The 14686-nt window shown below is 36.9% G+C and overlaps 1 protein-coding gene across 7 annotated transcripts in view; it reads right to left on the reverse strand.

The window, feature by feature from the left end:
* Nucleotides 1-14686, reverse strand: part of FBXL7 (F-box and leucine rich repeat protein 7) — a 298878-nt gene that overhangs the window by 123774 nt on the left and 160418 nt on the right. For 5 of the 7 annotated variants that reach the window (XM_027888443.1, XM_027888441.1, XM_027888447.1 and 2 more), the window contains one exon: nucleotides 11716-11805. Coding sequence is in view for 2 of the 7 variants with exons in the window: in XM_027888441.1 (XP_027744242.1) it covers nucleotides 11716-11805 (90 nt within the window). In the remaining 5 variants the exon portion in view is untranslated. Of the gene's footprint in view, nucleotides 1-5650; nucleotides 5769-11715; nucleotides 11806-13746; nucleotides 13778-14686 lie in introns of those variants that run through there. The other 2 variants (XM_027888448.1, XM_027888445.1) reach the window with 2 other exon arrangements.

The following is a 14686-nucleotide window of genomic DNA, read 5'->3' on the forward strand; positions in this document are numbered from 1 at the left end:
AAGCAACCAAGGCAACAAAATCTTTCTAGCTTTTGAGTAAACACACACACACCACGAACTACTGCAATATAGTGTGTAATGAGGTGAGGATTGGCAACATGTTCACAGTTTAGCATTCTCCCATGCCAAATTTCTTGAAAATTCCAATACATGCACAGATGGGAATAGTTGAAGCTCATCCAAATCTTGAATTTAGTTTCCTGGACACAAGTAAATGAACACGAACACAAATAAATAAACCCCCAACACACAAATAGCATCTTAGCACCTAAAATACACGCATTTTTCTTGCTACAGAGAAATGTGTCATGACATAAATAGAGACAAATATCACTGACAGCAGTGCATTCATATCAAAGATGATCTCGGTCCTGAGGTTAAAAGGAGTTGACAAACATACCTCAGATTTTCACTTAATTTTCAGTTATTTTCTTTTCATGGAGGCTTTGCGTAATGGTTTATTACTAACACTAGGGACGTTATTTTACTATATCTCTTTAACAAAAGAATAACTTTTTTATTTTAGTCCAGTAACAGCTTCTTAAGAAAATGGGCGAATTTTTAAACCTTACAGAGCCTCTTTTCTAGTGTGAGTTCTTTTCAAGAACAGCTCAAGCAGTTGGAAACTTCTTGATGAGATATATCTGCAAGGTTCAACGACTTCCTTGGATATTGACTGAATTCCTTCAAAGCTTTAAAGGAATATGGCCTCTCTTAGAACTTGACATTAATGACACTTCAATTTGGAGTAAAAGTACAATTTAATTCAAGACAATAAGCAACATTTTCAGACTGACATGTGAACTATTTTTTAGAATCACACTCGCAATCCCAAGATAAATATCATCAAGTTTCACAAAGAGTTAATGACAGCTTTTGGATCAAGGAAGCCTATCTGGTTATCCAAGTAACATCAGTTTTCCAGGCATACATCAGATTCCAAATATTCACCGGGATTACATTTGTTGTTAACTACATCATCTACAACAAAATGCTTATTTTTCTGGCCTGACCTGGCTAACCATTCAGGCATAAAAATGGTTTCCACAAGGGGCCCAAAGGAAACCCTTTGTCCTTTCCACAGTATCTGAGTCTGCTAAGTTTATAAGCATAGTAGATCATATTGAGCAATAGACAGTAGAATAGAAAGGTTTGGTCACTCATACTTTCAACCACTTTTTTTTTTTTTTTTTATGACTTTGCAAATAATATGATCTGTTTTTCAGTTCCTGTCACCTAGTTCTACTGTTTGCAGTTCCAACTACAGTCCTCTTTTCTCCACTTAGGCAAATAGTTTAGTTCTGGTTTTATTATTTTTCCTTCCAAAATAGTCCAGAATGTCACATATTTAAACATGGTTGCTTCAATTTAGAACCCAGCAACCTTAAATAGCAACAACGTCATGGCATATTGTCCTTCCACGCTTATTGTATTTCCAAGATAAATAAGAAAAGATCTTTCTCTCAGACAGGGATTTATATTAGGAGTTGCTCTAGTCTCGTATGTTCCAATTTCTACAAAATCAGCAAATGCAAAATATAAGCAGCTTAGAAGTAATTAAAGTTCTGAATTAAAGCATAAAAAAAGGATAATAAAAAGGTACTCAAATAGTTTTGGCATTAATTAACACCAAATTTAGGAGGCTACCCTTGTGTTTCTTTGGCTTTAGGCTCCTGTCAATACCAGAAAAACCAATAACAGAAATTAGGACATGAGATAAATTACAGCAATTCTGAGCTTTGTTTTTTCAGTTCACACCAGCATTTGTCTAATTCAAAATGGACATCTATCAATAAACACGACAAGTAGTTTTGCAGGACCAAATCTGCGTTTTGCTGCATTCGTTTCTAAATCCTCCTAGTCTTCTTCTTATGAGCAATATTTAAAAAAACCAACTGGTATCATCACAGCAATACATGAAAATATTAGGTGGGGGTGAGTATTTCCTGTGTGGTTTTGGGTTGGGGGGGTTTTTTGTGGGTTTTTTTTTTGTTTTGTCCCCCTATACACAAAGCCACATTCTAAACAAAATTAAAAGTATGTGAAAGTGTTAACACATCAAGATAAATAGATATCAGTTCTTCTTCATCCCAAATAGCTATTTAACATGATCAGTAAAATCTGAACCCAGTGACTGAATGGTACTGCTGTTATTTTGAGTTGGATACACTTTCACTGGGGGTGACATTCTCAGCATAGTCCAGCAAATATTCAGATTCCACTGAATGCTACAGGAGTCTGTCTTCCTTATTTAGACAGTAACAGAAGTGATCTTTACAAAACATTCAAGAATATAAGCAGATTTATCATTCATTCAATGCCATATCAGAAGAAAGAAAAATCCTCCTTGAGAATTGTTTTTCCTCAAAACATATTTGTCAAGTAGTCTGCCAAATTAAGAGCACCAACTGACACTTCCTGATATCAGTTCTTTTAACTGGAAATAGCAAAAGCATATTCAGAATATTGTGAATTTTAGCCAGGTGCAGAATAATTTTCCATTAAAACTAGGCACATCAGCTTCTTGATTAATGTCACATGCTTTACATGGCAAAAACTTTCAAAATACAAAAGCAAGGCTGGATAGAAAATGTGTAGTACAACTGAACCTGAGGTACAAGGGTATTAAAAGAAATCTGAGAAAGTTAAATCTACAGAAACAATAAAGGAAAATACAGCTAAAATCAGATTGAATTGCAATTTTGCCTCAGATTACAAGAAGTTACTAAAATCTTGTTTCAGAAGCAAAAGAAAAGCAAGACAGTATAATGGTTTCAGAAAACAGAGTTCAAGCTAATGGTTCAAGCTAATCTCAGCCTGCAATAAAGAAGGGTCAAATAAACATATTTTTCCAAGCCAGAGCCCACAAAAGGCATTCAATTACAATTTTATCATTTAGTCAACATTTGTATCTGTTTTATAAGGAAAACTGCTATACAAGTCCTTCATTGATCAAGGTGAATGACTGCTCTGCACAGTGAACAGTTTCTGAAGTTCTGGGTGTGTCACACTAAGGTTTTATTGCTCAAATGGGAGCACAAAACCTATCTGACATGCCTTATATATGTTTATCTTCATAGGGTGGGGGGAACATGATTGTATCTAATAAATAAACAAATAATCAATGTTTACACATGTCTACATGAACATATAAATACTTTCAGATTAAGCAAACATCACAGCTGGGAAGAAGAATTTGCTGCTATTTGAGATCCCAATCCTTGAGATCTCTTAAAGTTAGTCTTTCAGATTCCCACAAGCACTATTTACTTATAATGAACAACATAAAAAAAAACTTTCCACAAACAATGAATACCTTATTGTGCTATAGAATTTCACTCTCTTGCATACACAAGACAGAAATGGACTTCATGTTAGGCAAAACCAAAAGCACTAAAGACTAGATTAAGCACTGGTACAAGGCAGAATTTCATTATGGTAACACTGATAAAAATTTAATAGTGGAGATTTATGATATATCCAATTCATTGCAAGCAGCATGACAGGCTACAGTCATCCAGTAAGGCCAAACTTCTTCCCACCCATGCATTCACATTTGCAAGGCAGCATAAACACACCAAAGGTAGGTTAAATGCCCATGAAAAGTCTCCGTACTTCACTTCGTTGGAGGTTAACAAACTAGCTGATTTAAACTGACTAAAGTCTTACAAACAAGCATTTATAATGCATCTCTAAGGAAATCCTGCCTGCCTTCTGACAGACCTATGTACACCCAAGAAGCCAGAGTAAGTGAGTAGAAATCTCCTAGCTCAGTATGGCTGATAGGCCATTATGGGCACTTGTTTTCATCTACTGGGGGGTGTGGGGGGGTGTGTGGAATTTTTTATTTAAACCATTAATATGGCAATTTTACTTTGAGGTTCAAGACATACAACTTCCAATTCCATCACAGTTCAAGATGAAAACTACCTTAAATATGAAAGGAAGTATCACAACGTGCAGTTGGTGAACATGCATCAGGCATACCACCACAACACTAGTTATATGTTCAACTGTGGCTGATTAAGGCTAGAGGAATATGTGGATGGCTAATCATCAGATTATACTTATGCTCGTAACTTTTGTTTATGTTTCCTTCCAGCCTAGTCTGCTGTAACTGCCTAAACCAATGATGATCCTGCAGTCGGAATTAAGCATAAGAATTATCCATTCTTGAACTGCCATTTTCATCAGCCAATCTCAGGAGATATTTCTCAAAGGAAATCTGAGGAATGCCAGCAGAAACACAGAGATGCCAAACTTGAGTAACTTGAAAAAGCATAGTAGCATCCACTGTGGTACCATAGCCAGAAAACAAGAACAGAATGAGTCAGCAACTCTTAAGCAGATATTACTCAAGCATGCTGCTAGTTTTGGCACTGTTGGCAGTATCAGTCAAAAATTATGCAGTCATTTGACAAGCTGACATAAAAAGATAAGATACAGTAAAATAAGGCAGGATATTTTGTGCAATAAACTTAAACCACAGCATCTTAACAGGGATTGTCAAGTAAAAAAAAAAATTGCTGCTACAATTTTATTTCATTATTTCAATCAACTAATCTGGACGAACTTGCTAGACTCAGTTCATAAATTCTGAAAAATGGATAAACCAAACATATTTCAATATGTATTATCAGGTTGTATATATTCTTCAAGCAGTCTTTGGAGACAGTCTAGCATTCAAGAAGGATGGGTTTTAGACTAAAAAATGCTGGGCAATCAACGGATATTTCAAGATGACTCTACACTTTTCAGAGAGAGAAACTACTTTAGATTGCTGCCATAGGCAATAACAGAAGGAACAGCTAAGTGTCAGAACCTCCCTGTGATAACAGTATTTAAGTAGTTTGGCACAGCATTTTACCCAAAGAACTACATTTGGGATCTTGGATTCCTTAAAATCAGATTTACAGGTAATTGAATAAGCTGTAATCACTCCTACCAAGCATCAGACCTCACTCAGAAAAGCTAGTGCCAGATTTTTAAATTGGGATCATTTCTCTTTAACTGTACTATAAGTGCATTTACTCTGGTAGGTCTCACATTTCAGGCAGCAGATCAAATAAGACTGCAGTTTTATGTACCTCTCTAATTTGTTCTTAGTATTGTTTGGGCAAGTCTTAAACATTTGGCTATAGCATTTCAGTACAAATTAGCCAGAATAACGTAAGGTTTCAATTTGCAGCTTTAACCTTGCCAATGTCCCAACTACTTTTGTCTCATATTTGAACTCTGATTTAAATGCTGATTGCAATTGTATTGTTATAATTAGCAGAACAGTTTTGCAGGAACACTGCCTATTAGATAGCAAAAGCATACCAAAATATGCTTAAACACACAAAAAACCCAGTGCCTAACAGCAATCTCTATACTACTTTGTACTTCCACATACTGCTTGAGGTGATTATATTTACGTATGTATTCAGATATGTTGGTTAAAGGAATTTAAATAGTGACCTCTGTCTATTCTGCCAAAGTGTTTATAGTTTTGGATTTACTGACTGTCACGCTTCTCACCCCTCTCTTATTCTTCCCCAGGTTTTTTGGCTTCAAATGATTCTGTTTTGGCACATTCAGTAGTGCAACATTTCACTTTTCTATAAAACTCTCCTGCTAGAAAAGTAACACAAAACCCCAGGAAACTTACCTGGTCTCCAGTTTCACTACCAACTCAAAACAGCCACAGTTCACTCCAAGCCAACTGGATCTCTGCCCAGTTGCAAGCAAGCAGGGGCAAATTCAGGCATTCATATCAACTTCAGACACAGTTTAGTGTACAGAAAGCCTACTCAGACAGTACTTCAGCAGTAGAACCAAAAGCCCAAGTACCCAATAAGAGAGGTTGCAAAGACATGAGGGCAGAGATAAAAAGAACTGCCATCAAAAGAATAGAAATTATACATGTTTAAAATTCATCCAGAAAGAACATCTCTCATAGGTTTTCATTTCTGATACTGGGTTAGTCAGCTTCTAATGTAAAAGAGAAAATGAAAGGAAAAATGGTAAAGAACTGAAGTGAGAAAAGATTTCTTAAGTGGATCAAAAGAGCTCTTTCCACCAAAGGGATCATCAAGAAAATCTAGAGGAAAAACCTTTCGGGAACAGTCTTTTGCCACAATACTTAGCTCAGTGCCCCAAGAGGGTGCACGAACCACTCAAAAGCTTCACTGAAACTCCAGCATACTAAACATAGGTACCTACCTGTTTATGTAAATCATAACACACAGAAAGGATGTCTATTTGCAAACTGGTTCTCTGAGATTTTTGTCTCTCTCCAGAAAAAGATCAGTATTGCAATCACCTGAATCTCAGTTTGAGTTGATTCTCTATCAGGAACAATTTTAAATACCAAAATCATTGAGTAGCAAAAACCTGTTCCATCTTCCCAAATTTTTCATAGCGTCCATCACTGTGCACAATGCAAGAACTCCTCCTCTTAAATTCATTGAGTAAATAAAGAATTACTCGGAGATCCAGAAGATACCCTGTCTTTTTAAAGAATGTCATTATGAAGCCAAGAGAAATTAAGAGAATTACATCCTTCCTGAAAATATCCTGTAACATGTATTTTGATCCCTCACTTGTAAGGTGAAAGGCACATAACCCAAATAAATTTGTGTTCAGGAAATATATATTCCCAAGTAGAGTGGTGATAAATGATTTCTGATACAGAAGTCAATTTTTTTCTGGAAAAAGTAATTTTTCTCTATAGACACTTCACTGGCTATGTCCCTCAATAAAAGGATGGTTGATGGCCACAGAAACACAGCCTGACCAATCTTAGCCAAGTATCATCTTGCACAGGGTATAAAGTAGCATTTTTACATGAGTAATTAAAGCATTACCTAGTTTTAAAGTGCTACATTTTCACACAGTTGCCCCCTGACTGATTTAATGGAGGGAATGGCTCCTAATGAACGTAATTATTCCTGCCAGGCTATAGGTTCTGCTTCTCCAAGAATCATAGAATCATTTAGGTTGGAAAAGACCCTTACAACCACAAACTCAGCACCATCAAGCCCACCAGAATCACTAAAAAGCCCAAACAAAACAGAAAGGAGGATACAACTATGAGAGTGGGGGATTTTTCTAGTACACATCTAAACTGCAGAAGAAACACCTCTCTTCTTGAGATGCATACAAACAGGTACTGCCAAAATAAATGCATTTTATCTCCATACTAAATATATATTGCAGTGTACTCTCAAATTCTCAGAGTACTGCAGACAGAAAAAAAGTAAAATACTTACTTTTTGAAGGCCCCTAAAAGTCAACAACACTAAAAGCAGATAAAGTTTTAACTTCTTCAGAATACAGCAGCTGGCTTCACTGTATTTTTGCAAAATTCAAAATACAAAGATTTAATGGGATATATTCAGAGGTATTTCTGCACTGAGCTGCTCTGCTAAAACAGTGTTTTGCTTCAGACCTAATACTTCAATTTGATTTTATAGCAACTGAGAAATAAATTAGAACTTATACATGGAGCTCATACATGAGCTCTCAGCTTAAAGCTGCCTCTGGATTACTGCTTAACAGGCCTACACATGAAGTGCAAACAGGATTGATTTTTTTATTTGAAAAACAGTCATTCAAGTTAATATGAAGCATTCAGCTTGGATATAACATTCCACGCCCTGCAGGTAAGTGTTAGAAGAAAATTCCCTGATCAAGGTAAACCCATACAAAAACAGTCATTTAGTTTAATCTTCTAAATCAAGTTCTAGACAATAATATTCCAGCTGAGACTGTGTCTAGCAAATTGCATTTAAATAGCCCACAAAAATCCATTTAGTCTGTCACTTGCCAGAAGAGCAATGGGGGGTAGCAAAAACTCATGTGTTCTCAAGTTTCTAACTTTAACTGATTGATAGGGTAAAGAATTGCAGACTATGTCCAAGAATGGAAAAGAAGTAAAAGGCAGGATGTATATTCAAAGGTAAAGAAAAACGTATCCTCAGAAGAGGAGATTGTGTGGAGGCATCAGTGTGCATGCACACCCACAGGCTATCATGCTTCCTTCTGAGCCAAGCTGCAGACAAACAAATAGTCTCTACAGTCCTTACTCTGTGATTTACAGAGAGTACCAGACATCTGTTTTTTGCCACCTGCCCTTCACTGAAGTACACAAAGTGAGGGCCACAAGAAGAGCAACTGGACTCCAGTTTCAGCGCTAGTACAGCCTCACCTTTGCACCCCTCTCAAGCGCATCATTGATATCTCAAAGTTTGAATTTAGGAAGGCATGCAGTCTGCCAGGTACTGTGTGCTTTCCTCTACACCTCTCCAAGGCATCACTGAGTGAAGCTCGTTTGGCTAAGGATACTAACACATACTGTCCTTCTCAGGTGGAGGATGTGCAGGTCACTCAGGCACATTTGACAGCATGACAAACATTCTAAATACATATATTCAGGTATATATACAAATATTCTAAAATATTCCACAACTCTACAGATGCTCTTAAACCACAGTGTGAAGTGGGGTACCATTATTTTGGCCATAGTTATACCTCCCATTCCCACCAAGAAATTTAACTGATGTGACCTTAACAGCATACCTAAGACCAGAAGAACAAATAAGCCATTTTGAGCATCTTGTTACTCATTTCTGGCACCCATTCCATAGAGAAACACCACAGCACTGAAACTTCGCAAACAACATGGTTGCAGTAGTCAAGATGAAGAGTGTGGTTCGATTGCCTGAACTGATGTCAAGATAACAGCTGTTGTCAGATACTTCCTGAAATGGTTTGCTCTTTCAAGTAAGAGTCCTGCTTGCCATCTTCTTGCAGTCCTTGGGAATCTGTACCTGCCTAAGTAGTACTTTGCACAACTGCTTCTATGCTGTAGAGTACCATAAAGCTTGTATGAATCAGTCCCACAAATTTCCTTTCTAGTTTTTTCAAGGCATTCCATTGATTCAGTTTCAACAAGTGTTGTGTCAACTGTCTTACAGCAACATAAGCTGTGCAGAACTGGAAAGAGTTAGGTCTGTTTGAAAAGCTGGAAAGCTCCTACTTTGCTGTAAAAGGCCTTCAGCCCCAAACAAATTCTATGCTCTTCCCAGAGCTGGGCACTTAGAAATTCAGCTGGCAATAGAAATTCAAAGGATGTAAAGAAGCTGTCTGCTGCTTGTTCAATTAGGATCATTTCCCATGACAATGTAGGTGAAGAGTTTACCTGCAATGTTTCATAGACCTTTTCATTCCATAGCTCTGATGCACACAGCTCACCACATAGAACACATGGCGCACTCACAGGATCATAGGACAGCACACAGTGCAGTGAATTTGCAGTATAGGCAGAACTGAAGCATTCTGTCCCTGCAGTAAACCAGTCTTATGGTGAAAGGCAAGATATATTTACCAATCTCTGAGGCGGGCAGATACTACTGTATCATGGCAAGCCAATACTAGAGTGGAATAGGTTAAGTTTAGCAAACGGTTAAAACAACATTAAACAAACACCCCCAAATATATAAGTGTCATTGTTTGTACAGCATCTAACGCAATCAGACTCCTGTACTTAGCTGGCATTACTCTATAACTGAACATTACAAAGCATTCAGCCTTGTAAGCACAGAACTCTAGTCATCTTGCAGAAGGTATGAGTCTTTCTGATCAGCTCAATCCTCCTTCAGCACAAGTCTACCATACATGGGGAAAAGAGGCAGCATTAGTAAAGAAAATAGACATATAACAGCAGATAAATGTGCCTTACAGTAACAGCACTGGTTTCAACAGTGCCAGTTTTCCCCCAGCACTACTTCCATGTCTCTGGTCTCACTTGCCTTTACAGAGTTCTTATGCTCCCTGGTTATATTCAAAATATCCACCAGATTATGTAACAACTCATATCAAGGTAATTTATGTTAAACTGATCCACATCAGTAATTCCTCAGGAGAAAAAAAAATTGTAGAAAAGTAGTAGTAGCACTGGTTGAGGAAGAAGCTACTTCTGCTGTTGTCAAAATTATGTTTATTGAATCCCACTCTTTTAGGGCACAGAAATATTCAGCTCACATCTGAAATGGCCTCCAAGTAGAGAATACACAATTCCACAGCTCTGAACTCTTTCCGAATCTGTATGAGAACTCATAAAAACATCTCCACTACAGCATCTGCTGGTCTGCATTAAAGCCTCCCTCACTAATGAATTATTCATCTGCAAACCAGTGAAGATTTCAGGGTCAACACTGGTATCCACTGGCTCTACAATGGGCTACAATAAGAACATAAATCTTAGAGATTAGTAAAGGATTATTTTGCATTATCTGATTTGAGAGTAAGGAAAAAACCATGCTTTACAGACTGAAGTAGAACAGAAATTTAAAGTAATTGTTACATACTAACTTCGAGTTTCTACTATTCCTTTGTGTTTTCTTTTCCTTTTCATTCCTGGCTGTCATACAGAGAATACATTTCCTAAATTCATTTAGTGTCTTGGCAATTCACCTTTTCCAGGTACTTCAAAACTTTTGAATCAAAGACTTAGAGAATCATGAAGTCTACTACTCAACATTACTAACCATTTCTTTATTTATTGTTAAATAAATACTGAGATTCTAAAAGCAGAGATTCTAAAAGCAGAGATTCTAAACCAGTATCTCTTATGGTTCACAGGTACCAGATATTCATTCTTGGTGTGGGATTATGCATGCCTAACAATAAAATTCTGGTGATTTATACATGGTCATTTATTACTTACATGAACTGCTTTTGCTGAACAGATTCTATAGTCATAGTCAGACTTGTCAAACTAGAACTATTCAACAGTCTATGGTTTCTTTTAGCCATAAGAAATAAAGGTAGACTGAGAACAACCATCTTGTAAGTTCATTTTTAGTGAGAGAATTGTAAGAAATCAGAACTATTACTTGAAACCAACCAAATATAACAAAATCATCATAACAGACTTGAGCAGAAATATTAGTTACGGCCCATCATTATAAAAATATTAAAAAAAAAATCAAAAAATCCTTTCAGCTTACCTCATTAAACTATGCATAATTATTTCCTCTCTTCCTTAGAAGACACATTTGTGAAAACTAAGGCCAAAAGACTTCTATTGAACAGAGCATACCTATTCATATATAAGAAGGCAGCAAGGAAGAATCAGCATTTCTCTGTCCACAGGCCAGTTAGTACAACATTGTACTGAAAGGGAAAATGTCTCCTTCCCCTAGACATTAAAAATCTAGTCATGGAAGATAACTGTAATAACTGTAGGTGAGGTGTGTTGATCTAATTAAAGCTGTGTCAGCTCTTCATGTTCCATAGATACACTTTTTTGAAAAACTTGGGTCAAACAACTCACACTTTCATGGTGCTCAGAGTAGGAAGAGAGTGATAATTGACCTAGAATTGACCTAGTGTGTTAAAAAATCTCCATTAAGTATATTCTACAAAAAAACCTGCAAAAATCGGATTACATAAAATCTTTCAGCCTTTGCTGAAAAAGTGATATGCAAAATTACTCTCAACCCTCTGCATTTGGATTCCACAGAAGTATCTTCAATCCTTTGTCACAAGCTTAAATCAGAAACTACATCAGGTAGGAGTCAAAACTGTTCAAAGGAAGAACTGTTTTTAAATTTCTAGTGGACCAGTGGTAGTGTACACAAAAGGAATGAGGAGGAGGGGTTCCTCTTCTGAAAACTACAAAGATTCTGATGGGAGGCCTAACCTGGGTAATAAGTACCAGCTGCCTACCTTCACTGGTAGCTGCATTCTTCTGGGCTTTGGTGGGTGTGTGATCCGTACTTGAACTCACGTCGGATGAGATGCTTGAGCTGCCCTTGCCTGCAAAGGGAGAAGGAGGTGTAGAGGGCGGGAGGGAGAGAGAACAAACATGAGTATCAACACTGAAATAGAAAGACCTTCAATATCTGAACCTGGAACAATTCCAGGAAGCTTTAAACTATGTTTAAAGCAGCTCGTGTTCATTTTGTACACAACAGGGTAGGAGTTAACTGCACTATAACTTCTAGCATGTGTATCTTCACATGTATTAAGCCTGCAAATAGCCTCCTGTACCAAAGGGGTTCTCATTACTTATTTGCTAAGCTCCATTGTAAATGAAAAGTTTGTGATTAACAGCATTAGGGGAACTTTCACATTCAGTTTATTTATTCAAATACCTCTAACACAGATCAGAACAAATTATTAAGTTAAATAGATTTCTGTGTTCACATCGTCTATTCAAGTCATTGGGTCACATGAAAACAAAAGCAAGCTGTTATTTTCTCCTGCACCGTGCTCACTGCTTGATGTAATACACCATTTCAAAACTAACTAACTGCTAACTGATTGTGGGGGGGTTTTAACTGTAAATCATAATGTATGGGTGTTTCTTATTTTCTTTCTTTTTTTTTTCCCCTGCAGTGTCCTCAGACCTACATGTGAGATGTCAAACCAGGTACAATTTACCAAAAAAAGAAATCCAAATACAAAGAGAATATTAACCAAGATAGATACTACAGAGTTTGCTACACCAAAACTGTCTTTTTATTTACCTGTGAGGATTTAAGAAGGAGTCACTTTATTTCCCTTTACTCACTCTACTCAATCTCAGTGATTACTAACAGGGAATACATTCTACTCTGCAGCAGGAACCAGACCAACCACCCAATCAGCAATTCTAGAGAGAAGAAATGCAGTGAATACTGTTACATTTTAAGAAGTTATCTATCCCCACAAACACTGCATCAGTGAAGCCTTTAAGAGCTATGTTAGCTTTTCAACCAAAATTAGGCTATATGCAGAAAGAAAGCTGACACAATGTTTCTGTCACTTGAGTAAATCTATAATCATAGGAATGTTAGCAAGAGACTTTTCTGATCTGTTATTTCAATCAAGCATTCCTGAGGGTTCTGGGTTACAGTATGCCTGGTTTTCATAACATTTAGATGTAAGGGAGAGGTCTGCTTTTTAAAGGTGCCACAACAGAACAAGGATTTAAGTTTTAATGGGAAACGACTGGAGAATGTGCAAATGTAGGTTGCTTCATAACCAAGGTACTGCCACTTAATCCATCAGAGAGCCCTAGAGAATCATTCTCCACATAAAGCTGCTTAAGTTAACATGCTTACATTTGAGAGATGATTGTGAATTGAACTGGAGAGAAAGGATATTAAAATGGCCAGAAGGAAGTAAAAAAATAAATGGTTAAAGCTAGTAGTTGGGTGGGGTGAAGAGAAAGAAAAAAGTGTATTTTCAGAGGTTCGCTAACTGCTTTTTACATTCCTTTAAGAAGTTAAGCAAAATCAAGCAGCAGGGCCTCTAAAACATCACTTCAGTTGCTTTCAAGCTGTGACATGAGTCGGAATAATGGACTGCAGTCTTTACAGAAACTACTGCCCCAAAAATAGCTCTGCAGCTAAGATAACTAGGTTTGTGGTAAAAGAAAGGCAGATGAGAAAAGGATAGATGTAAAATGCTCTTTTCCAGGAAGAGGCCAGAGAACGTGAAATGTCTGCAACAGCTGATAATCAAACCATTACTGATAAGAAAGATATTTAGATGGTATTGCCACTATTAGCAATGTATCCTCATGTATAAAAAGCAGCAACTGCAGAGGCAGGAAACAAAATTCCAAAGAGTATCAGCCCTCCCTAACACATTAATAGAAAGAACACAAAAAAGAGTAACTGGAAAAAATTATTTCCTCAAAGCAAAAAAACAGGATTTCCTCTAAAAAAGATTTTTTATTTTTTGGGGGGGTGGGGAGGAAGTCAAGGATACCAAATAACAGCAGAGTTTCTAGCTGGTCATCTGTGGCATAGGTTGTTTTTTACAAAGTGAATGTTTCTCAGTCTCCATACCTCCCCCTGCCACTAAAATCGATAGTAGTTCTGTTTACTCCACATATAAGCAAGTCTTCAAGTGTACAATATCTTCAAGTGTACACCTAGTAGTAACATATTTACAATTGCACACTTCTATAGAAACTGTGAAATTCCAGATAGGTCTAGATATTTACCATTTAAATCTACTTGGAGTTTAAAATATTTTAACTCATTGCAAGAAGTGTATTTCATTTCCTTTTTATCACAGATGGCTATACTGACTAAAACATTAGGTTTGTTTTCTAAAAGCATTTGCAGCTTTAGTTTTGCTATCAGAACAGAATAAATACCTATGATAATAAAAGAGATGCTATGTACTAACTAATGAAACACCACCAGAAGGTTGTGCATGAAACTGGATGGTCTTACTCCCCATTTCAACATCGCTGAAATAAAGCAACAGCTTTTCACTGCTGCTTGTATAGAAAGTTATAATCTTTATTTCAAAGGCATACTAATTAGAGCCTGAAACACCTCTATCAATATATTTCAGGCTGTCAAAACATGCAGAACAGAAATAAGACAGAACACACAAGGAATCTTAGCCAAATGGAAGCAGTTGATAAATACTGGAAAGGAAACAGCATGAATTTGTGAAGAGCAAACTGAATTCTGCTGGTCACATTCACTGCTGAGAAGTGTCAAAGACTTCATAAGTCAGTTAGGACATAAAGCAATTTAAACTTACCTGGGAAAACACAGTCTACAGCTGTATGAGAGTGAAAAACCATTTTCAGAAGCACATATGCAAAGCATATTTTGGACAGTGTTTCTGACTGTATGACTGCCACCTCTTCTGGTGCTTTTTATTATTTTCCTCATTTACTGCACTTCCA

This window comes from Empidonax traillii, unplaced genomic scaffold, assembly GCF_003031625.1.
Source record: "Empidonax traillii isolate 1590-97213 ecotype Southwest subspecies unplaced genomic scaffold, ASM303162v1 scaffold238:size1398292, whole genome shotgun sequence".
Classification (NCBI taxonomy): Eukaryota; Metazoa; Chordata; class Aves; order Passeriformes; family Tyrannidae; genus Empidonax; species Empidonax traillii.